Source organism: Bacillus rossius (genome assembly GCF_032445375.1).
Source record: "Bacillus rossius redtenbacheri isolate Brsri chromosome 9 unlocalized genomic scaffold, Brsri_v3 Brsri_v3_scf9_1, whole genome shotgun sequence".
Taxonomy (NCBI): Eukaryota; Metazoa; Arthropoda; class Insecta; order Phasmatodea; family Bacillidae; genus Bacillus; species Bacillus rossius.
Window position 1 is genome coordinate 16,273,909 of NW_026962012.1, and position 25,856 is coordinate 16,299,764.

The 25,856-nt window shown below is 37.1% G+C and overlaps 1 protein-coding gene across 1 annotated transcript in view; it reads left to right on the plus strand.

Annotated features, from left to right (window-relative positions):
• Positions 1-16,355, plus strand: part of LOC134542668 (pre-mRNA-processing factor 17) — a 29,159-nt gene extending 12,804 nt beyond the window's left edge. Inside the window, exons 4-10 of the mRNA XM_063387105.1 lie at positions 2,099-2,195; positions 3,772-3,986; positions 8,056-8,164; positions 8,651-8,805; positions 11,620-11,753; positions 12,594-12,815; positions 14,906-16,355. Coding sequence (XP_063243175.1) covers positions 2,099-2,195; positions 3,772-3,986; positions 8,056-8,164; positions 8,651-8,805; positions 11,620-11,753; positions 12,594-12,815; positions 14,906-15,083 — 1,110 coding nt within the window. The 3' untranslated portion in view covers positions 15,084-16,355. The remainder of the gene's footprint in view (positions 1-2,098; positions 2,196-3,771; positions 3,987-8,055; positions 8,165-8,650; positions 8,806-11,619; positions 11,754-12,593; positions 12,816-14,905) is intronic.
• The last annotated feature ends 9,501 nt before the right edge of the window (positions 16,356-25,856 follow it).

Consider the following 25,856-nt stretch of genomic DNA (forward strand, 5'->3'; position numbering starts at 1 on the left):
TATTCTAAAATCAAGTTTGAAAAGTAGGTGCGACGTTTATGCGGAATAAAAATTTTTTTTGTTAGGTAAATTTATTCATAAAAACAAAACCCATTCGTGGAAAGTATGTTTATTTAAAAAGTGAACTATAAAAGAGCACGCCAAACAATTTAAATTAATAAGTCATACAACAAAAACCTTTCTTCAACTTTAAATAGAAAAACATCTGTGATCCAAATGCAAGCCGAACGAACGCGTAACTACCGTAGTACACAACACGAAAGAGTGCGGGTTATCAAATGTAGTTAACTCAGCAAGAGAGCGCGCATTGTATGCAATCGGCGAGATATCGATATTCGGCTACGTGTGCGCGCTCTTTACAGGAAGCGACATAACCAAATAGAGAGCGTGTGTTGCATGCACTCGGCGAGATATCAATATTCAGCTACGTGTGCGCGTTCTATACAGAAAGCAACAGAACTAAACATTAATGATTGCAACGAGCGCTGGCTACATTTTTGTAATCGGTACACCGCGGTGACGCAGATGAACAGATGAACGTTATAACGTTTAAAAAGTCTTTAAAAGAAAATTTACACGTCGGACAGCTTCGTATTTCCGTTAATTAACTAAGTAAGTGGTAATGTTTTAATAAATATTAGATTTCTATTTTAAAATACATCGTTTTATATGGCAAAAATACCCATACAAAGTGCTCGGAATCTAATAGCGGGACCAAAAACATCATGCGATGTTTACGCGAGAGGTATTTTTAATCCAAATTTTTACGCCCTAAAATATGGGTGCGACGATTACGCAAGTGCGACCATTATGCAATAAAAGAGGGTATTTGCAGACATCTTGATGCATCCTTGACCATTACAAATTGCAGATTATTCAATTCTGAGTTTGTCCTCATTCTATATGTGTTCAGATAAAAAATTTAATGGAAATACCATAAAGCTTGCTCTAGGTAGAAAAATTTTAATTTTTTTTTCATCATGCTAACCTATGAAACTGCTGGTAATAACTTATCCATGATGACAACTATCAATTGTCCACTATATTTCCTGACACTCTTGATCTTTGCCTTGTTTACTTTTAAAATCCTTAATTCATAAACATGATCTTATTTCTGAATTATTTTCACTAACATATTGTGAAGTTTTCTCTGCCTCTTCTTGTTTCCTTTTATCACACATTATGGACAGGCAGTCTGCCACTATATTATCTAGCCCCTGTTATAAGTTTTTGCATAAAACAGAAGTACAAATTGGCATCATTGAGCGACTTTGTTGGCCACATAGTGTATAATGAAAACTGGACACTTATTATTTTTTTTATTTCACTCTCGTATAATGTAGGTTCAAAAAAATTGGTAACCACATTTTGCAAGGTTTTAAAGTACCTACTTGTGGATGGCTTCTGAAATTAATCCACAACTAGTCTATTTTTATAGCAAACCAGATAAAAGGGGACTTGTAAAATTGGCCCTTTTCAAATTCTTCCAAAATGTGAGAGCAACCAGTAGCTGTAATACTTGCAAAAGGAGTGATCAAAAGCAATTTCCTTTCACCATGCAGTAGAAGTTTACGCCAGCACCACCAAGAATCAGATCAAAAGTACTCACAGTTCTCGTCCATGTTGTATGAAGCATTAGTTAAAGCACTAAACGTTATCAATACAGCAACTGGTATAATATCAGAAATTAGAGTTAACTTCGCACTGTCAAAGTAATAGAGCCATATCTCAAAAAATGTGAAATTGAGTTAAAATCACCATTGGAAACAACATCTGCCAATCTTACCAAAGTAATAAGGCCATACCTGAATTTTGAAAAATAACGGTCTAAACATGATGTCGCGATGGATGCAAGTCTGAAATTTAACCATGTTATTGCAATAATATAGCCTCTTGTGTTAATTGTGTTAAAAGTTTCTACTTTTGACATGTGGCCGTATTACTTTGACAGTGCAACTTATTGAAACAGCCCCAGTTTCTTATACCCGGTCATTTCAGTGCAAGGAGCACTGGTAAGAATGAAATTGGTGTGATATTTTGTGTGTGTGTTGGCGGAAGTGAGAGGCCGGCAGGGGAGTTGAGACGGGGCCGTGTGCAGGAGCAGGCGGCGGAGCTGGAGGAGATCCTGGCCAAGCGGCAGAAGCGCGGCAAGCAGACGGACGACAAGCCCCTGGAGGAGAAGACCGTGCTGCACAGTGAGTGTCCTTCTCCTTCCTTCCCCGCTACCTGTCTGTTATCCAAGCAGAACAATACAAACACAATAACGTTCGCAGGCTTTCACGGCCATTGTTTGAAGTAGCTTGGCTTCTGGGTTGTAGCCGTGTCCTTGGCGAATAATTCTCACCGACGTTTCGGTCGACACTGCAGTCGCCGTCATCAGGGAGCAGTTACCTACTTACTCCCTGATGATGGCGACTGCTATGTCGACCGAAACGTCTGTGAATTATTCGCCAAGGACACGGCCACAACCCAGAAGCCTAGCTACTTCAACACAAACATAGGTCTTGGTTAAGTAACTTTTATATGATTATGTTACCAACACAAAGACAGGGCAAAGCACTTCCAAGGTGGACCCGAGTCTAGCCGAAGTCAAACTTAATTTAAATACTAAAATATTAATATTATATATGTTTTTAAGTAACAAGCCACGAGAAGGAATGCAATAATTGTTTCATGTGTCCTTTCCTTATTAACCCTTGGCACGTTATCGCAATAACGCAATGGTAATCTGGTTCGGCGCGGAAGATGCCATGTTGGCCGCGGAGAATTTGTCTCTCGCCCGTCAGTCGTCATCACCGGCCAAGAGTACTCTGGGGACCTCATCTTTTGCAGTACTGATAAGTAGTTTCTGGTTTTGTATCTAAGTCTTTAAAACCTTCTTGTGTTGGTCCTAGGGGCTTACCTTGCCCGGCGGGCTGTTTAAATTATTGTTTTAATAACTTTAATGAGTCTTTAATCGCCAACTACGTAACGTCTTTGTGTGGCCACTGTGCCCACTTAAACCTGCACCTTAAACTGATGCATACCTTGGGCTTTTTCTCTGTTTATTTAGTAAATATGTCTACGAAACGTGTGTAAACTCTGAATAAATCAAAATGTATGAGTTAAATTGAGTTCTTCCCTGACCACGTGTTGACCACCTCTCGCTAGTGGGTGTGTGGGACATCCTAAGAGCCCACTGGAGTCTTACACAGGTGCAAGCATGCCCGATGCTGAGAGTGGGCCAGGTCTTGGCAAGTTAATGTTCAGGAAACTGGGAGGGTACGAATCTCGCTCCCACGTGGGCTACGTCACACCCCGAGAGGGGTCTCGGCCGGGTCCGTGAGCCCTTTACATATGGTGGCGCCCACTATTAACTTTGTTTACGAAACTATCCTCCAAGCAGGGCCTCAAATAGCTGTTCTCCAGAAAAGGGCCATTAGATTGTACAAGCTGTGGGAACAGTGTGAAGCAGACGTCCTGGAGGCATGATTATGCCGGGCAAGGGGTTTACCCCCCTTTTCTTTTTTAACCCAGCTCTCTTAGCCGATAGGCCCTACCGCCCTGGGGCCCCCATGGGCATGGATGCGGATACGCCGCACACGCAACCGGGAAGAGCGGTAGAGCTTTTGGCCATACACAGAGGCTGAGGTTACCCATCCCAGCTTATGCACCACCTCCGGCCCCCTACTCCACTCAGCTCACCAGAGAGTTGGATGCTCCCTTAGCCCTCTGGAGACATCCTGAAGGAACAGTGTGAGGCAGAGACAGAGGGGTACTGGGTGCTTGCAGTCAAGGACGCGGTGGACTACCAGGGCCGCTCCTTCCTGCGGCCGCCGCAGGACGTGGGTGTGAACCTGAGGCCCGACTGCGCGCCGGAGCGCTGCTTCCTGCCCAAGGCGCTGGTGCACACCTGGCAGGGCCACACCAAGGGCATCTCGGCGGTGCGCTGGTTCCCGCACAGCGCCCACCTCCTGCTCTCCTGCAGCATGGACTGCCGAGTCAAGGTCACTGCCACCGCCCATCGCACAATACCTACTTTACAACATTCAGTGATACTCTTTGTCCTTTCAACCCTGATGCCAGGTAGAATATTTAGTTTAGTATATATGTCTGGTGTATTCAAGCATCTGTTTCTGATGGCATCAATTTCAACATGGCATTAAACTCAAATTTATTTATTTATTTTTAGTCAACATATAACCTAATTCCAAGTTGAAGTTTAAAAAAATGCAAGTTTTTTGAATATGCTACAAAACAATTATTATTTTATTTTAACCATAACAATGTTGAACTGCTTAAGATTAATTCTTTTAGCTACTTTTTTTTTTTTTAAAGTTTCATACTCAAAATAATTCTCACACAAACAAATTCAGAGGAATAAAAAGTATAGCTCAATTGATGTAGGCTACTTGCAATAAATGTTTGCTACAGCAATGACTCATTGATAGAGGCACTGGAAAATAGCGTTTATAATGGCTGTTCGTAGCATTTATATTTTGCCATATAGCATTTATATTGCTTTAATTTTAATTCTTCTCCCAGTTTATGCGGGTGTTGCAAGCTTTGCACTAACATAGAAATGGTGCGACTTGTATTCTCTGCACGTGAATGCACGGTAACAGATTTTTTTTGTCTCATAATGGTAAAAAAAAAATTTATTTTATAGTTCTAACTGCATTGCTTGAGAACGCGATACAGTAAACTGACTTTAATAACCTTAATTTTATTGTGAATAGCAGCGCAATATTTTAGTTTCACAGATTACCATTTGTTTTTCGGGTTAGGAAATTAGGAAAACGCTAGGTATGTTCAACAAATGAGCGACAAAAGCATAGAGCTACATTGCTGCCATCTTTTTTTTTCCATTAAAGTGCTAACGAATTTGACTGAAGAAGATTTTCGTAAAAATTTTTTTTGTAGTTGCCAAATATAAGCTGCGTGTGTTGTAAACTTAAACAATGCATTTTTATATTTTAGTTGTTGTTTTTAAATAATTTTATTGCTTGTGTTAATATCATGCACGCACACGTTGGCAAACATGACCGTTTCAATGTTTTCACTTTCTTTCCCGTGAAAATATTCATGCACGTAAATAAACTTATTTTTTTTAAATAGTTTACATTTGTTTGGGTCGTACGTTACGTTTGCCGTTAACCAAGTTTCCGCGCAAGCCTATGCGTATTTAAATTGTGTTTCGTGTTATTTACAAGATTCATAGATAGGGCCTGGAAAATTTTGGTGTTTTCAGTATGCAAAAAGCGGTACTTTCAAATTAGAAAAGCGGTGGTTTAAAGTCGGTATTTTCGTTATGCAATGAAAATTTTACCGGTATTTTAAATGTTGACAAAATTGTGCAGTTATTGAATATAATAGTTTACATATTTAATAAACAATCCATGTATACTAGGAATAGACTAATATGCATAATAACAACCAATTAAATCCAAAACAGTTACACAAAACAGACACATTGCTATAGATGTTTGCAACTACAAATTTTCTTTTTTTTTCGGCTGCCGATGCCACATGCTTAGCCGAATTTAGGTGTTTGTCAATGGAATTTTTTGGGTTAAATGATACTTTAACCTTACGTGAGTATAAGTGATCTGCAAATACGTAGAATCCCGCTGATGCGACCCCTCACGGTTCACGGAAAAACGGACTTATAAACGGAATGGCCGCAATAGAGAATTCGGACCAATTTCCCCCCCCCCCCCCCCCCCCCAAATATATCCAAATACATAAAAAATCACCTTTGTTCGCATAGATTTCATATTCAAATAGTTTATGGAGTAAAAAAGACAACTTTTTAAAATTCATTTTACACCTCGGACTCGCATACCCTGAACAATGGGTTCCGATAAATACTCGCGCTAAGTGAATTCGCGTCACGCGAGTTATGCTATGCTAGCTGGCTGGTGGTTATTTTTGTTCAAAACGCGGCGAAGGAACTTGTGTGGATCAGGTAGAATACATTCGGCTATAAACGAAAGATATAAGAACAATGCTATCCTGAAATGCTGTGACATGTTTTTGGAGTAGATAATCACAGCGACAGACCGACAGGATGCGCTCCCGCCCTTGCCGTCAGCGATGTTTATTTTGACAGCTCAAGCAATTATCTTGTCCACGTCCCTTCACAGCGTAAAAAAAAATGATAAAAACACGTTGGAATGCAGATGGAAAAGTAACTATGCAGTAAAATAAATATATTTACGGCCCTGCTAAATTTTTCTATTCAATAAAATTCGAGGTATTAGTGATTTTTCAGCAGAAACTGCTGTGTGACTAATAAACAAATTGTTTCATAATAACTTAAACTTATAAAGTATTTATTAACGGCGAAGGACAGTTGTATAAGCCCATAAAAATATTTATTTTACCGAGAATGGACTATACAACTTGGCTTTTGACGCACGCGGTGTGGGAGGGGAGGAGGATGCTGACAGTTTCTCACGCAGAAGGTTGAAATAAGGAAGGGAATGTGTTGAAATGTTAGATGGAAAAGGGGAAGGGGGGTGTTTTTACATGGTTTGTGACTCTGGGAGGGATGAGCCTTGAAGAATTAGCAGGGGATGGGAGAGGTAAGCGTCGCGTCACGTCACGTATGAGGTCAAGCCGCCGCTACTGCAAGCCTGGCCGGACGAGTTTCTTACGCTCTCGCAGAAGCTACCTCAGCGGCTTTTTGTGGGGGCGGGTAAGATAACATCTAACATGACAGCTGAGACGGCTTTTCGTGCTGGCGGGTAAGATAACATCTAACATGACAGCTGAGACGGCTTTTCGTGCGATAGTGGACACGCCGAGCTCGGCTAGACACTGCCGCGTGGCCAGTCTAGAGGGGTGGTATCTATTTTTAGCTGTCTTTTGTATGCCTGCCTGCTTACAGTATAGCTCTCGCCAAGATAAACGTGAACACATAGCGCCCAACAAAGTGTAACAGACTTTTTTTCAGCAGATTTTACTCAAATTTTCGACTTTCTCTACTCAAATTTTTCATGGTTTCTTAAAAAACGGTCGTATAAACGGAATGGACGCATCAGAGGGGCGTCGCATCGGCGGGATTCTACTGTAATGGTACTTTTCGGGCATATATTCGCAGTGTAATATAGAAATGTTGTGGTTTTCGCGAATGTACTTACTTTTCGCGATTTCATGCGAAATTCGTGCGAATTTTCGCAAAATTCGCGATTGCGAAAAATTCCAGGCCCTATTCATAGATTGTGTTGATTGTTTACATGGCTCGCCATCGTCATCGTTTATTAGGTAATCTTCAAACATAGTAAGAAGATGCATAAAATAAAGAATGTTCTTTATTGTATGAGGTTAGGCCGTTAAAAATAAGAAATGGATTGTTTAAAAATATTAGGTAAACCTAAAATTTACTGGAATTTTTAATATTACTTGAAATTTTAATAATTACTTCTAAAAACGGGATTGTAGTGTTTATTCGTTGGTAAACCATTTTGTCGCTTTTATTCGCGCCTATATCGTTTTTCCGATTTTCCAGTGCCTCTACTCATTGAAAGGGTATTGTTCTCTTTTAAACTAAGCTGTTTTCTTTATGCTTCAGAATAAATTATGTATAAGTTTTCATATAAATAAACTGTAATCAAATATCTATCATCAATCATATGAATCACCATAATTTTTTAGTCAGTTGTAACATAACATATTATTACTGCACTCGGAGACAGTGTAACGGAACACAGCGTAACGGAACATTGAACGTAACGGGACACATCATAACGGAACAATGTGCATAACGGGACACTTTTTCGTGCGTGCAGCCGGCGTTCATCGATTTATTAGACGTCACGTCAAAAAATCTGAACATGAGCAGCCAGATGAATTCGCAATTGCAGACTGTGCCGAACAATAGCTTTTTTCTTAAACTAAAATTAACTCCTTCAGACGCTACAATCCTTCAAACACAGAACTTAGGTAACATAATAAATTCAGAACTGGTTTTCTCGATATGATATGAACATAAGCATGTGTGTATATTAGTTTATGAATGGTTGTTTGTAATGGTATTGAGGTGAGCGATGGATGAAGGCTGGGTTGTTGCAGCTGTGGGAGGTGTATAACGAGCGTCGCTGCGTCAGGACGTACTACGGCCATCGTCAGGCCGTGAGGGACGTCAGCTTCAACAACCCTGGAACACAGTTCCTCTCTGCCGGTGCGTACCCGATCTTGGCAGCCGTCACGGCTGTTGTGACTCCCACAGAGAACAGTTGCTTTCCTCAAGCACCAAGCCTTTGGAGACTCTTGTCTGTAGGCCTTGAGTGGTTTGTCCACTGTGCACGACAGTGCGATTAGATGTGCGACTGCAGCTTGATTGTGCCTTGCTTGGGCCGTGTGTAATGCACAATTGTTTGTATCGAGGTTCACAAGTCACACTTAGTTCAAATTGTTGTTTCCTGAGAATAATGATTTGTTATCTTTATATTGTTACGAGAAGAAATATTGAAAAACTGTGTATAACTTTCGCATTATTAATTTTTGTTTGTAAGTGGAATATAGTGGTTACAGTTGAGTGAAAGTGGTAAATATTGGAAATGAACTTAAGGCCCGTTGTGAATTACGTAATAATGTTTAGCCAACTGTTTGTCTTTTTTTGCATTAACGTAGTTCTGGTCGTGTGTATTGTGTGCTGGTGCTGCAGCGTACGACCGCTACATCAAGCTGTGGGACACGGAGACGGGGGAGTGCGTGTCGCGCTTCACCAGCCGCAAGATCCCGTACTGCGCCAAGTTCCACCCCGACGAGGACAAGCAGCACCTGTTCGTGGCCGGCACCTCCGACAAGAAGATCATTTGTGTGAGTTGGCAACAGTGCAGTTCAAGGAGAATATTAATGATGTTGTTTTTGAAATGTGAATTTAGTTGAGTAGATTGACTTCTCTCGAATAATACATTTTACTGTGGCTAAAAGATAACATAAATAAGGAAGAATATGCACTTAGCGTACAGTAAGCTGCCATTGCAAAATCCATTTTCAATGACTTTTTGCAAGAAAATAAAAAGTTTTGATATAAAAAATTATATATATATATATATAATTGGTTAACAAAACTTACCACAGACAGGAATATTCAGTTTCTTGTTATTATAAAGAGTCTCGTTTTCAACCATTAATGTCAGCGATGAACTCACTTTAAGTTAATTTCAGTGCATTTTTATATTTAAATTACATATTTTACAAAGATAATATATATAAATTGGTTTTGTAGATTTAAACCTTGGGAATAAAATCATATCCTTAAACAGAAAATAATTTAAGAAATATGTGTAAATGCCAAGGTCAAAAAAACTAAACATCTGAAATAATATTATAAAAAAAAATTAATATTATCTAATTTTTAACATCACACAGTTGGATAATCGTAACATATTATTTCTTGTATATTATATTTAATTCAATGAGAATTGTGGTTGGCCAACTTAATGCTAGTGTTCTTATTTGCAAAATGTACCCGCCTTGACGCATGGTGGAGCGAAGTGTGAGTCGAGGGAGTAACTGCATGTGACGTGTGACAGCCCTTAAAGCACATGTGTCGATGTGTGACTGTAAACATGTGGTCTGTCATACTCCCAAACAGGACATGACAAATGTCACCAGAGAATCATCTGCCTTTTAGACAGGGATGTGAATGTATGGATTGATGAAGAAAGTAATAAAGATAAGTTGTCAGTAGTGATGGGTCGATTCCGGAATCGGTCGGTTCCACCGATTCCAGTATAATCGTGGGATTCAGAATACAATGGTTTTGGAATCGACCATGACCGATTCCTGCATTGTTTTTAAGTTTGCAAAATACATCTCCTATGCAACGTAAGAAAATATTAAAATGCATGCAAATATAATTTTTAAACTACATAATACAATCTTTTTTTACGTTACTGATTTACGAATGACGGTGATTAACGTATTTATTTACTTGCACCGCCATTTTCCCTACAGTTCAAATGCAGTATTTACTTTCCCGCTTTAAGCGAAATCATTTTTTGGAAATTACGTTGCAGCAGCACTACATTTAATAGTAAACCTTCAAAAATAATTCGACAAAACCATAAATGTTAAAAGAAAATTATGTAAATGTAAACGGCAAGTAAAATAATGTAAACGTTAACTATTTGATCATGGCAGCTACATTTGACATTGTAAACAACCTAATTTTTTTTTGTTTGTGCTACCTGCCATGGTAAACCATACGGCCATGAACCAAATCTTTGGTGATGTTAACGTGAAAATTAAGATGTTTCACATCTCTGCACTTTAAACTTAAAAGAATTAAAATGAAATAATTTTTGAATGAGATTTTATCCAAATTCGCAGTGGATTACAGTGGCGGCCATATTAAAATAAGTTTAAAAGCAACATAACCAAATTGCTGTAAATCGGCATTCTTGTGCGTGTTCAGCGATGCTCGTTTTACGTTAGATATATTTCGGAAAGGCAGTTGGCTAATCTGAATTTCCAAACATTGCTGCTGAAACGTTCGTAAATTTTCATTACCAAACATAAACAATCTTTTGAAAGTAGTTGTGTTAGTTTAACAGAATTGTTTCCGATAGATTTTTTTAATGAATTAAATGTTAACACACAATTATTTGAAGAGTTTAAATATTTTGTGTAAGAAAATCTCACCATAAAAAGTGGAAATTTTAAGATGCTAAAACATGCACAGAAATTTCTTACTCAAGAACCGAAAATGTATTTTCTCTTTACGGTTCTGAAGAACTGCACGACTGGATGGATTTATTCTTTTCACCAAGTGAGATAATTAAGTTCTAGGTAATATATCAAAACGTAAGCATCTCTGACATTTTATTTTAGTGTGGTGCATTTTTGTTTCTTGTCATTTCCATCATAATGAGATAATAAAGTTTTATTTTTACATTTCCCTCTTTTTATTTTTTTTTGCCCTGGTCCCTTGAAATATGTATAAACGAGGTTATATTGTCATTTTATTTGGATCATTATTGTGCTTGAAAGTAAAATTCTTAACCTAACCGTACAAACCTATTTTTTTTTACAATTAATTAATGTAAGGTATCTAAAGTTGGTTAAGTTATAACATTATTTACAATTTACGTCATAAGACATCTTTGATTATTGGCACTGTTTGAACACGTGTTTCGTCTAACTACATGCAAGGTTAAAAGGCCAAATTGTGTTAGAAATTCAAGGTAGCGTAACTTGATGGTAATGAATATACTTTTTAACATTATATAAGCTGTATATAATGTTAATTTCTGCACAGAAAATGAAACACAACACAATTACATTTTTAAAATCATAAGCAACCTTTTTTTTTTCTGAGTATATTACTCTGTTGAACATTGTCAGATAAAATTTAAGGAATCGGAATCGGATTCGAAGAATCGTCCCTTTAATTTAAGAATCGAAAATGGAATCGGAATCTGTATATTTTAGGAATCGGCCCAACACTAGTTGTCAGTATTGTTTCGTGGACTCATACATATATTAAAAATATTATAGTGCCAGAAGAGATGGTATCTTCAGTAACATGCTAGTCCTTGGTTCCGCTCGTTGGAGAGTACATGTCGAGGTGTCACGTGAAGCCAGTTCGTCGGTGGTGGGGAGGGCATGAGAGTGTTGGTGTTGCAGTGGGACGTGCGCTCCGGGGAGATAGTGCAGGAGTATGACCGGCATCTGGGCGCCGTCAACACCATCACATTTGTGGACGAGAACAGACGCTTCGTCACCACCTCGGACGACAAGTCTCTCCGTGTCTGGGAGTGGTGAGCGAGCTACAGCCTCCCTTCAGTACTGGGATTGCAGAACCAGTGATGTCAGTTTATATGCTTCTTCATCAGTTAGTACTTCAGCTGTGGGAATGTTTTTGCACCCGCCCTAAAATTCGTAACTGGCACAACCGTAGGTAATTTACGTAGTTCCAAACTCCGTGCCACAATTGGGCAATGCCGCTTGTTGCTACTGTTCGCTTCTCTGTAAACAGCATGTGTCCACCATTCTGCCTGAGTTGTGATGCCCAAGACAACACATTTGATTGACATCTTTCATTGGCTAGCTGCGGTGGAGTTGAAAGTGTTCAGTTGTTCTTATTGTGATGTTGGCAGAAGTGGTGCGTGGAATCATGTGGTCAATTGAACAAAGCGTAAAAAGATTATGTTTTCATCAGAAATTAAATATAAATATTAAATAAACCGGATTCCGGTATGTTGGTTGAATCATTGTGTTGGTGTTGATAAACTAGAGGTGCATTTGAAGCAGCAATATCTAACAGATAAGTATATATAAACACCTCATACAACTGCATCTAAGACACTTACGGCTAAATGGCTGATACAACATCTCACACAAGCAGAATGGTAGATGAGTTCATGCCAGATCTTTTTTGACTGATAACGATAAGTACCTATGTGCTGGCACTGGAGAATTGTTTCTAATTCATCCTTGACTAGTTTCATACTCCAACAAAGAGCATGGTTCATATTAGTACATGACTGTGATCTCTGTGAGCATGCAGACACTGGAACTGCTGGATTCAGTTATCGGCCTGAATGCCTCGCAGATGCGGGCGTGTGGTAAGGTTGGCAGCAGTGGCTGGATGCTTGCAGGGACATCCCTGTGGACATGAAGTACATAGCCGACCCCACAATGCACTCCATGCCTGCGGTGACGCTGTCGCCCAACCAGAAGTGGCTCGCCTGCCAGAGCATGGACAACAAGATAGTCATCTTCTCTGCGCTGAATCGCTTCAAGATGAACCGCAAGAAGACGTTCAGCGGCCACATGGTGGCGGGCTACGCCTGCATGCTCGACTTCTCTCCTGACATGAGGTGTGTTGGAACGACCTTCCTGCATGAATTTGTGTATCTGATAGGCTACAATTTAACATTGAAGTTAACGCTATGTACCACGAGGAAGGTTTCAGACAGGCTCCACTAAAAGCTTCCAACCAAACTGCTGTCTGAGCCTACATGGCAGCAGGCATGGGAGTTTCCATGAAATAACCTATGCCATGATGCTTTACCCACAGCACCTACAATACAACTGTCAATTTCATTTATTGTGGAAATAGTACTTTTATTTATACCAAAATATAAATATTTATGAATATTTGTACATATTCATGTGTTTTGATGCTTAAAAACATTATCATCACTAAAAATACACTTTCTTAAGCCTAGTTTCTGCTTCAAAATTGTATCACAATTTTGTGTTCTAAAGGTGAAAATTATAATTTTTTTAGTGTTTGTTGATTCAAAAAGTCAGTTATGAAATCGTACATTGATTTGTATTGTTACGAATTATAATGTGGGAAGAACTACTGGTTTCATAAGGGATAGCCCAATTAAGTTTTTAATTACACTTTTATTAATTACTAATATGTACATAAATAATAAATAATTGTTCTTAAAATGCCCTAATCACCAATTACTTTCAATTAAAAATGTTTATCGTCAAGTCACTCGGTGTCTGCCAAGTTCCAACAGTCCGTACTCCTCGCAGGACTCTGTCGCCAAACTCACCGTGGAACTCTCGCCGCACTCCTCTGCTCTTTTATCTCCCGCCATGGTCCTGTAATTTCATAAATTACTAATTTCCAGACAATTCTTTTGTAAAGTAAATCTTTACATTTATTTTTGTTCCCTTCCGATGACATCACTAAGTTTATTCAAGCCATAGTCTCTTGTACTGTACATCCCAACACAGACTGGTAAAGGATTGTTTTCAACCGACGGAAAAACATTTCTTCTTTCCATGTCCCTTAACAAATAAGTGTGATGTTTTAAATCACATTGAAGGTTACAAAATTTCGGGTGTTTATTTTCCATACAAATTCCACAATTCTTAGGCAAAAATGTGCATGATATAAGCCCAGTGCAAAAGAAATCTAGAGGTGGTGTGAACTATTTAACCTGCCCTGTGCGCGCAACACACAACTCTTGCCAGGGCTGTGTAACAACTCCATGTGCACACGCGCTAAAAAAAAAGTTACTTCTCATGTAAAATACACTGGCTTATTCCCATTTCACTCACTGCCTAGGCTTACAGGGACTCTGTCTGTTTGTTTGCTACCGAAAATTAATCGTTTTAAAAAAAAAACTGACCAGTAAATTTGGCTTTATTCCCAGCCTCACGCCCAATACAGTCGCCGGTCGTAACTTATAGTTTGTTCAGCTACGACGATGCTCGGCCCCATTGGTCTCAGTTGTTCTCGTTGTCGTCCCAGTTGTTCAAAATGCATTGGCCGCAACATCTGCCACGGGACTCGTGTGTCCACTTGCCACTGTGGTTAACCACCCGGTCACCGCTCGTTCTCTTCCACGCCGTCACGACTGCTGTGCGCCTCGCGGCCGCCTCTGGCAACATGATCCAGGCGCACTAACACCCCAGGATCTTGTTCCCTAACTGCTGTTACATGACTCCAAATAAACTGTAGCATATTAGCTAAATTTAATATAGAAATAAATTTACAATAGCTGTTGCGTGTGAAATAATTTATCCATTATGATTCAAAACAAACATAAACAACTAGCAAATAATTCAAAAGCATCTGACTAAATACAATTAAATTGTGGTAGTACTACATTAAGGAATACTAATTTTAACCAGGCAAAAAAAAAAAAATTATAAAATTTGTGGCACTTTGTGCCACAATAGGCATAGCAATGTATAGTTATCAAAGTTTTTTTTCTGTGAAGGATTGCCAAGATTTTGTCTCATAACAGGCTTTATCCATTCACGTACCCATTTGAATATGTTGTACCACCACAGTTGTTTCAGTGTGTCAGAACATAAACAGATCTTTGTGAAAATCTTATAAGATTAGGACATTATTTAAAGAATAAAAGCTGTATCTTTGGTTTGTTTTCTCTTCGCAGTAGTGTATTGCAAACACTGTGAACTAGTGATGATGTTGCAGCTACCTGATCTCGGGCGATGCGGACGGCAAGTGCTACGTGTGGGACTGGAAGACCACGAAGCTGTTCAAGAAGTGGAAAGCCCACGACAGCGTGTGCATCGCGACCTTGTGGCACCCCCACGAGTCCAGCAAGGTGGTCACCGCCGGCTGGGACGGTCTGCTCAAGTACTGGGACTAGCCCCCAGCTCCGCCTGTTGTGAGCACTCTAGTGATCCGTCATGCATCCCTGCCTCGCCGTCCAGGCCCCTGCGGATATTCAACTATTGAAGTTTACTTTGGAGTTAAAACAATGTTCATTTTTGAGGTTCAGCCACTTGTGCTATATAAAAATCCTACTTTAGACACATACATATTCAAAAACATGAACAATTCCCAGCATTTTAAACACACAAGTGTTTCTCACTACTGTTTTCCAAAACTGTAGTGGAAAAAAATTGTGTGGATGATTTAATATATACTACTATATATATTTCAAACTTGAAACCTAACTGTTATGTTTTTTTATTAGTTTTGTCTCATGTAATAAAAGTTGGAAAAAATAAATTATAGTCTACCACCATGGACTACTTAAAAAAAAAAACTCTGAAACGTCTTTAAGATGAATATGTGGCGTTGCGAAAGATAAAATCCCCCACCTCTGTTTAGAATATGTTTTATTGATGGATAGACATTTTATTGACTAGTGTTGATTTGAGGATTGATATATGATAAGAGTTTACTGAATGCAGATGTGATTAAAGCCACCATAGATGAATTTACCAACCCTAGGGTTTTATTGATATCTGGATGTATTTAAAATGATTAATGTATTTTGATAAAAGCCCTTTTTAAGAAGTAGATGAACATAATTTTCTATTATTTTTATTAGTTGTATTTTATTTCATAGTTAGTGTTTTCACATAACTTTGTTGCATTAATATCCATTGTTCTTTGCCTTAAAACAGGGTGATGCATATTTTGGTCAGTGATATTATGTTAGAGTGAGACAGAGAGGCAGGTATGTTTGTTTGGGTGGGAACAGAACTTGTGAAGGATGCCATGGACAAAGAATCATGGGAGGTTTTCTTTCATATTGTAAAGGGTTTTTGTTAGCTGGAATTTTTAAGATGCTTTGTGATTGGCCCACGACTTTGCTTCCCCCCAACGGTAAGGAAGCATGTCGCCATTGTGCATCAGTTCACTCGTCATGGTACCAAAATGTTGTGATGGGCGGAAGTACATAATATAATCTGAAAGTAGTGCGAAGAAGTAAATTTCATAGCTGTGGTCTAGACTTCGCAGACCTTTACTACGGTTGTCACCAAAAACCCACACAAGGAAAATGTGATTCGTGGTCATTTCAAGGACGGAGTCCTTTCGTTGTAAATAATGTAAAGTGAAAGGTTGATTAGGTTAAGTCAGCTATGGAAAATGTTTATTAAAATATTTGAATAATAAAATTTAAAAAAAATGTTCTTTTTTATTATGCACCTAACCTAACTTAACCCAACCCCAACCCCAACCCCAACCCCAACCCCAACCCCCAAGGACCAACCGACCGACCTGAACCCAACCCAACACAACTCCCACAGACTGACCGAACCCAACCCCCATCGACCGACCCAAACCCAACCCCCTCCAACCGACCCAAACCCAACCCAACCCCCCACCGACTGACCCAAACCCAACTGCCCGCCCACACAATTTTTACATTACTGTTCAGCGAGACAGTAATGAAAAAACTTTTAAGACTTGTTGCATGTTTAAAACATTACTTATTGTTCATGTTTTTGATTATAGTCAGATGATTTAACCTCAACAGTGAACGTTAGTATACGACAAAATCATGAGGTATGCTATGTTGAAAATTCGTAAGGAAATGAATATTCATTATTTTGAATTGTTAATTTTTGAGTTCAAATGAAAATACGAGTAGTTTATTATTTTTATTCATATTATAAATTTTAATATTCGCACAGTCCTAGTCATAAGAGACATCGGTACGTAATAATATAATCAGTTATAAATAATAAAAAAATTAATTTGGCATTTTTGTACCATTTAAAAGCAAATTGTTTTATAAGTGACAAACTCAGTTTGGTGTTTGCCAAGAAGTGTTTGGGTGAATTTTTATTAAGATAAAAAAAAGCAGAGAAACCAGTAAATGTTTTTGAAATTCCTTCAAAAGTTGTCAAGAGTAACATTTAAAGGAACCCACAAATTTCCTCAGTGTTCTGTATGTGTAACAGTAGCAGATTGTAGGTATATGTATTAACTGGGTACAAACTGGATTTTTACATGGTGAATGTGTTAGTTTAACCAGTGTATAAATAGATAATCATTATCGATCTACCACTGTGTGACACAGTAGCAGCTAGTGTGTTGCTATGTATTTATCTATTACAAATCAGATCCTGCGACTCTGAAACAAAACAAAAAGACATAATTATGGTTTTTAATTCCAGTTAAGAATGAAAACAGGTGAATAACTAGGGTTTAAAATGTAAATATCACCTCATTCAATAAAATTTCACGTCTATAAATTTTTTAAAAATATTTCAAGTTTTTCGTGAAATGTATTGGATCACCATGTACAGTAGTGGATTCTGAGTGAGAAATAAGGCGAATGATAAATGTAGTGAAAAGTTAAGTTGGTTATGTTCGCTGAATACAATTTACTTACTTTTTTTTTTTTTTTAATTAAAAGCATGTAATAAATATTTTACTTATTACTATTGTAACTGACTTATTTGCCTAATTTTCCTGAAGCAACTACATACTCTGTATACAGTAGAATCTCATTACTAAGTACTTACAGGGATCTCAAGTTTTTGTACTTAGTACCGTAAAATGGGGTGAATAGGAACAGTGGGGTGGAAAGGAACAAAACTTCATGTAAATATAAAAAAAATCATGTGAAGCATAATTGCAGTGCAATGTCTTTGAGTTAATTTTTTGTCAGTTTGCTAACATGATACTAAGATGAGAAATTATATTTTACACTGTTGGTACCACTGAGTAACAAATAACACAGTAGACTTGCGCATAATAGTTCGCGACCGGGAGCGCTCCTTTTAGTTCGCAGCTCCTTGGCGAACTAGGTCGCTCTTTTAGTTCGTCCGCTCCCATCTCGAATTCAAAGAAGACAGGTCGCAGATAGTTCGTTCGCTTTTCAACCGCTACTGCAGGCGATCTTCTTTGTATGTTATAGTAGTTATTTTTTATAATGATCAGTGTTGTGAACGCCTAGATTATTATCCTTTTTTGGGTTATTATACAGCAAATAAGTAAATAAAACAATAATTTACATAATTGGGTAAAATGGCCTATATAACAGTTAGGTTTTTATTATTCACTTATCATACACTATAATCGAAAAAATTTAATTTATAAAAGGATTTATTTTATAGCTAGTTTAAGAAATATTATTTATGAAATGTGTTTATTTTAGTGAATAAAATACCGTTTTATAAATATACAAATTTTAATTTTTTTTAAAAGAAATAATCAACAGAAAATGCGTTATTTTGTACAGGCCACAAAATTATGTATATTATTATGAAAAAAGACCCATTACGCTTCTAACTTGTTACCTTACAATTAGACATAGAAAAACTAATAAAAACTCTTAAGTAAGATTGTATGCTAATATTGCTTAAGAATGTGTATGTTCATTAGGACCTATATATAATTCAATAATTAAATATTAGCAAGTTTATCACTTAACATACACTGTAATCAAAAAATTTTAATTTCTAAAAGAATTTATTTATTAGCTAGTTTAAGAAATATTATTTATGAAATGTGTTTAACTTAGTGAATAAAATACCGTTTTAGGTCTATAATTTTTTTTTTTAAGTTTTAGAAATAATCAACAAAAAATTGTTTGTCTGTAAAGTCGGTTTACGGACGATAGTTTAACGTGACGTCATAACAAAATATTGATGAAATTATTTCATACATTTATAAATAAAATTTAATCATTTTTATTGAATTATCACTATTAGCCTATGTATTTATACAAAGAAGGGGTGAAACGAAATCTACAATTTAATTGATAAATTTACTTTTATTTGCACTCATTAATTCAAATATGTTTATTACTTTAACGAAGAGATTATTTTAACTATACGTTTTATACATGTTTGCTATTTAACATCTTCCAATCTGTGTTATTCTGTTAAGGATATGACGATGGTAGGAAAAGTAGGAAACGAATGGAAGTGTTTCAAGTTTAATGTGCCTCGAAAAAGTCAAATCGGTGGTTGTTCCAATCGAGTGGAAGAGAGATAGATGCGGCGCAAGCGTACAATGAGCGTAACGGGACAATGTGCGTAACGGGACACTTTCGTGCGTGCAGCCGGCGTTCATCGATTTATTAGACGTCACGTCAAAAATAAGTTTATTTAACAATGGTTTTATATAAGTCAAAATTTTAATATTAAAGTTGTCATCAGCTGTCAAAATTATTTTATGAATATTGAAATCATTTTGTAAACACTGATATAACTACCTAATGTAATTATGTCTGACTTGTTCTCAGTATACACCACGGTTTCCCCACCACGAAGTTGCCGTGCTCGGACACGAGTATAAAGCTATCATCATCAACAAAACGATTATATTTGAAAATGTTTCATTGCAGTAAACATTTGCAGCGATCAAGAGTCAATATTTTTGTAAAGTCAGTATCCGTTAGACGTCTGAAATTTCAACTATCCGACCCGAGCAGATAACGATAGCCAGCCGAAAAGACCAGCGACAAAGCCGTAACTAATACCCGAAAGGGAGAACGAGTGTCGACTTTTGATAAGAGCCAGATCATGTGCACAGAACTAAAAGAAGGAGATCGGAAAAAGAACGAACTAATGAACTGAGGAGCGAGGGATCTGGGAACTAGTTCGCGTAGTTCGTCTGTGGGAGCGCTCTTCCGAACTAGTTCGTTCGCGAACTACACAAGTCTATAACACAGCTGTAAATTTTGTGCTCTAGATTCTATGAAATATTTATTCCCCAAAACTTCATCTGTAAGTATAATACTACACTTTATATACCTTTAATGTAACTTATTTTGTGTTAACCTAAGGTCTATTTAAAATTTTTCTTATGTATATATATATTTTTTCTTTTCAAACATGTGATGCTAACATTTTGTTTTTGTGAGGTTATGTTTATGTAACTGTGGGGTGAATAGGAACACTGAAGAAGAGTGTTCCTATTCACCCCACTCTGTATAGAACATGTTTGTAGGTTGTTTCCTTACCATAGAGTAAAAATATATACTCTGAAATATATTCCCGATATTACGTACCAGTTTGTATTTTGTTTTTGTTGCAGATTATGACGTGTGCCTAAACAATGCCACGAAAATATCAACCAGTTACTGAGCGTAAGCATGCAGATTGCCCACCACATATTCTCAAGTTGGCTGTTACGCACATTCAAAATGGTCTTTCTTATAGAAAGTGCTCACAAAAATACAACATTCCAACGACAGTGTTGCACAGACACGTTAAGAAAGGAGATAAAATAAAAAAAAAAAAGGTGGACAGACAGTTTTAAGTGTGGAGGAAGAGAAAATATTGGTTGATCGTCTCCAAGTGTGTGCTGAATGGGGATATCCCCTAGATTCGCTTACCTTGCGATTAATTGTAAAAGATTTTCTTGAGCGACAGGGAAAGAATGTGCCCAGATTCAAAGACAATACACCTGGTCGCGATTTTGTTTATTCATTTTTAGAGCGTCATAAAGAAGCTCTGTCAGCTCGGATGTGCCAGAATATTAAAAGGGCCAGGGCAGCAGTGTCCCATGATGTCATATCTAAATACTTTGATGAACTGGAGAAAGAGTTGATGAATGTTTCCCCTACTCATATCAACAATTTCGATGAAACCAATTTGAGTGATGATCCTGGAAAGCGTAAATTAATTTTCAGGCGGGGTTGTAAATACCCTGAACGTGTATTGAACTCTTCCAAAGCTTCCATTTCAGTCATGTTCGCGGCAAGTGGAGATGGGAAAATTTGCCTCCCTATGTCGTGTACAGAGCACAACATTTGTACGACAGTTGGAGGGTAGGTGGACCACAAAACTCAAGATACAACCGTACCAAATCTGGTTGGTTCGATAGTTTTTGTTTCAGTGATTGGGTGGAGACAATCGCCATACCCTATTTGAAGAAACTTGATGGGACAAAATACTTGATTGGGGACAATTTAGCTTCTCATCTGTCAGTTGACATCATACAGCTCTGCAACATTAACAACATCAAATTCATATTTTTACCCACAAACTCTACACACCTCACACAACCTCTCGATGTTGCGTTCTTCAGACCCATGAAGAATTCATGGCGTCAAATCTTGGAAGAATGGAAGAAGGGACCAGGCCGAAATGAGGCATCTGTACCCAAAGACAAATTTCCTGGCTTGTTAAAGAAGTTGGTTAGCACACTTAAAGAAGACAATGTACGATCTGGTTTCAGAAAGTGTGGCATTGTGCCTTTATGTCGGAACAAAGTCCTTCAGATGTTACCAAGCATTGACAGCAGCGCCCAGAGCGAAACTCAATCAACTCAACAGTCCCCAGCAGTGCAAGCCATAGACAGTACTTTTAAAGAGCTGTTGAAGAGCTTACGGCAGTCTGACTCTCCCAAAACCCTACAGAAGAGAAGAAGAGTTACGGTTATTCCTGGCAAAAGTATGGAGGTGAAAGACTTTGAAGAATCTGCAGTTGTGTCTGAACCAGGACCCTCAGGACTAGAAACAAATGGTAGAAAGCTTGCTGGAGGGGCCCCCACAAAGAAGACAAAAATTCCAGTAATCACAGAATCATCATCATCTGATGACTCAGATTATTGTGTACAAGAAAGTGATGAGTACAAATTGCAAACAAATTCTGAAGAGGAACCACGTTTGGGAACTCATGTTAGTCATGTCACACCGGTATCGACAAGTGTTCATCATCCAGGAGACTATTTGGTGGTTAAAGTGTACGGGAAATCAAAGAATGTCTTCAGACTCTATGTCTGCAAAGTAATGCATCCAGAAGATGATGGTTACGTAGGAGTCTTTTACAAAAGGAACCCTCAAACATGTAGATTTTTCCCAACAGATGAAGAGGCATTTTTCAGTTCCAAAGACATTGTCACAAAATTACAACTTAGTGACACAGAAAAGGCATCTTCCAGATTCAAAAATATGATTAGTTTTAAAAATGATCTCAGTGATCTTTTTCTGTATTAGATACAGTTAGCTTACTGTTCTTCAAATAAGAATTCTCTCTTTATGTGGAGAGAACTGGTAGGTACCAATGTGCATTTCTGAAGTTGTATGATTTACTCAGTAGAAAATGTATTTCTTTCTAAGTATTAACAATATTTTTCGTAACACTTATGATGATGTAAAATGAAAAGGGTATATTTTGTGTATTTATAAGTTGAAATTTCATAAAAATTTGTATTTTCGTATTAAAATGTTTTATATTCAATTAATAGTGTGTTCCCGTTCATGTCTAACAATTACAACCTGTTTCTATTTGCCCTACTAATGTTTGAATATGAACAAAGATGAATTCAAATTGTTGTTCCTATTCACCCCTCTTTGTGGGGTGAATGGGAACACCGTTAAAAAAATTAATAATTAACAAAAGGAATTTTTAAAGAACACTTGTTGCTTATGGTATTGCAAGAAGAAGGAAGGACCTAAGTTTCTGGCATAAATTTATTTATATATGTTTGTAAATATAGTTACTTTTTTGTGCTTGAAGTTGGAAACTGTTCCTATTCACCCCATTTTACAGTACTGAATAATAGATAAAAATCATAAAACAAATAAAAAATAGCATTATTACAAGATACAACATTATTTGGCAAACATCTCACATCAGTTTTAAATATTGGTGTTACTGCATAACTTAGGTTTATTTATTACTAAAACCATCTGTTATTTCAGTTTGTTTTTGAGTTTGGATGTTTCTCTGTTGTTCTATGTCATAGAAATATTATCTGATCTCTTCTAGGGAATCAGGGTCATTGTCGTTGCTTTCGCATGTTTGTGCTGTAGTGTGGCTTGCATCCTGGTCTGATGAAGTCGCATTGACTTGCACTGACAATTCATTTATTTGGACTGAGCACAAAACTCAGTCTCACGCGCTCCATGATTTCCTCTGACACGCAGTCAACCTGTGGCTTTTCCTTTACAGAGAGAACCAGTATCATGGAACTGGCAAAACCAACGCAAAATGCTCCGGTGAATAGGTGCAGCTTTTCCGTACTTACATACGAATGCACTCTGAATGCTCGCAATCAACGAAAACTTCGCATATTGTACCACACAAAAACTATTCTCCCGCATTGTCGCCATCATGTAGCGTGCCATCACGGACCTGCCACCTTGTAGCATGCCGTCACAGGCCTGCCATCTAGCGTGGGCTTTTTAAACTTCACCACCTTTGTCGCTGCCACAGGAACTATTGTAGTGTATGACAGGCAAGTGTTGAGCAGTGATAGCTGGTGTTGCCCTGTTATGTATGTAAACAATGTGGTCCGAATTTTTTTTTTTAAATTAAATTTTGAGTTTTTAGTCTCAAAATGTTACTCAATACTTATTTTAGTGTACTTAAAATGTTTTTGTATATATATAAGTATTGTAAATTTATTTTAATCAAAGAAGTTTATTATAATGTTTCTCAGCAAGCACGCACGCACACCTGATTGGAAAACAAATTATTGCATATAGATGTAATGCTTATTAGGGCTGTGCGAATGTGACTTTTTCAATGCAAATCAAATGTGAATCAAATATTTGCGAATAGCGAATAATTTGCGAATATTTTCTAATTAAGTTCTAAGTATAAATCTGAATAATTACAGTCAAGATTTGGCATATTATAAATTGTTGTTTAAAAAAGTAATGTTCTTTAGCTTTATTCAGAACCCTGTTATAATGTTTTTCAAGGGAGCACAAGAAAAAAACATAAGCAGGAAAACGTTATAAGCAGGAAATATCAATTTAGCACTTAACAATGTTCGAGCTTTGTACCAATGGACTCACCAAGCTATGTAAACAACTTTAATGTTAAAACCAAAGATAGTATACTTGATACATGAATTTTCTGAAACAAGCCAACAATTTTTCAACTTCGTCTTGTTCCCTGGTTAAATTTTGTTTGTCTTTAAAGATACACTGCCACATTTTTTGTAAAATTGTCTCACGATTCATGATCACAACATTAAGAGTGAGAACGTCTACTCCTTCGCCACCTGAAAATGTTTAATTTTGGGATTCCTACGTATGAATGAAAAAAAAATTATTTGTAAGCAATAGAAATCACTTTTAGTTATGCCCTCGCTCAATGGTTGGCAATTTAAATATCGTAGGACTATGTACATGCATCTGAATACCCACTGGAATGGCAATGAAGAGAAGAGTTGACCAAGGGTGCCAACTGACACGTAACTATGAACATTGTGTACCTTCAGTATATTGCATAAAATTGTTTTTTAACAAACTTTGTGTATTGTATGGCAGTGATTGTAAACACAAACATACATAAAGGAAACTTTTTATCGTAAGTGTTGGATAATTTGGTTTTAAAACATTTTTTCCCCATTTATTGAATGTTAGAAAGCAAACATTATAAGCAGGAAATAACACTATTTATGAACGTTATATGCAGGAAATAAATACATTGTCCTTATGGGGGAAATATTAGGACTTTAAAAATATGACATTATATGGAGGAACATTATAACAGGGTTCTACTGTATACATTTTTATTACTCAAGTAACATGTAAATTTTTATGTCTCTTCTAATGTTTTAGTAATAAAACACAATCAGTGGTATAGAAATGTCTTCATCAAAAGCCATCAACATTACGTAAATTGCAGTGCAAAAAGAAAAAATTCCTTTACATGTTCTGGATCCAGGCATTGCCTCTTGGAAGTGACAATGTTCCCAGAAGCAAGAAAACAACGTTCTGAACTTCACTTCTTCTTCTGAAAATTAAAAACGGCAAAAATTTTTTATGAAAGTAAACAGATCATCGATGTATCGGTTTTATTTTCCGCAATAAATTGTCAAGCGATTACCAATAAATATATCGAAGAGTTGTTTATTACAAATGCTCGTAAGCATGGTCAATATTCCGTTCTCAGAGTCTTTTGGAATCAAACGTGTCAAGGCAAAATAATTTTTAATGAATTTGGTTAATCGTGTCTTTTTAATTTTATCTAATTATTTACGTAACATTTTTGGTAGTTTAAAAAGCGATTGCGCTGGAGCAATTCTAGCAACACAATTCTCTGGCCATGGGCCGCTCTGCTGGCCATAACCACAAACGGATAGGTTTTCTTTTTTGCTGTAGCCATGATGGCAGCTGTGTTTACTTTTCTATCATTAAAAAAAATTCTCTACATTTGTATTAGTAAAATTAATAGAATGGTGACCAAAGAGTATGTGTGCATTAGTTTTAAAGGTTATTATTGAAAGCTGATGCGCTGGCATTGTTTTAAATAGTTTTACACTTTTATATGGCACATGGCTCACCCAAAAATTGTGCTAAGGACAACTGGATCTAATTAATTAATTATGCTACACATCACTTAAAGTTTGTATTTAAATTGTAAGCATTTATAATTTTCATGCTACATTGGCTTTAACTGTTCTCAGCATGCCCATTTACCTAACCTAAAATTTGATGTATGTATAAAGGTCTGCTTACAGTTTTTTTACTTCCATTAAGTTTCTCAGGAAAATGATTTTTCGAGGTTCGACATATTATTGTATCACACGTTTTGTCAAACAAAAGTAATATTTTAATACATTCAAAAACTTTGGAATATTTGAAATTTTCAAATACCTAATTTGGTTTCGAATATAAATCGAATCAAATATTTGATTTGCACGAATATTTGCAATTTCGATGCTTATGGAGAAAGTGTTTAATAAGTGTTGTTTTCCTGAAATGGAT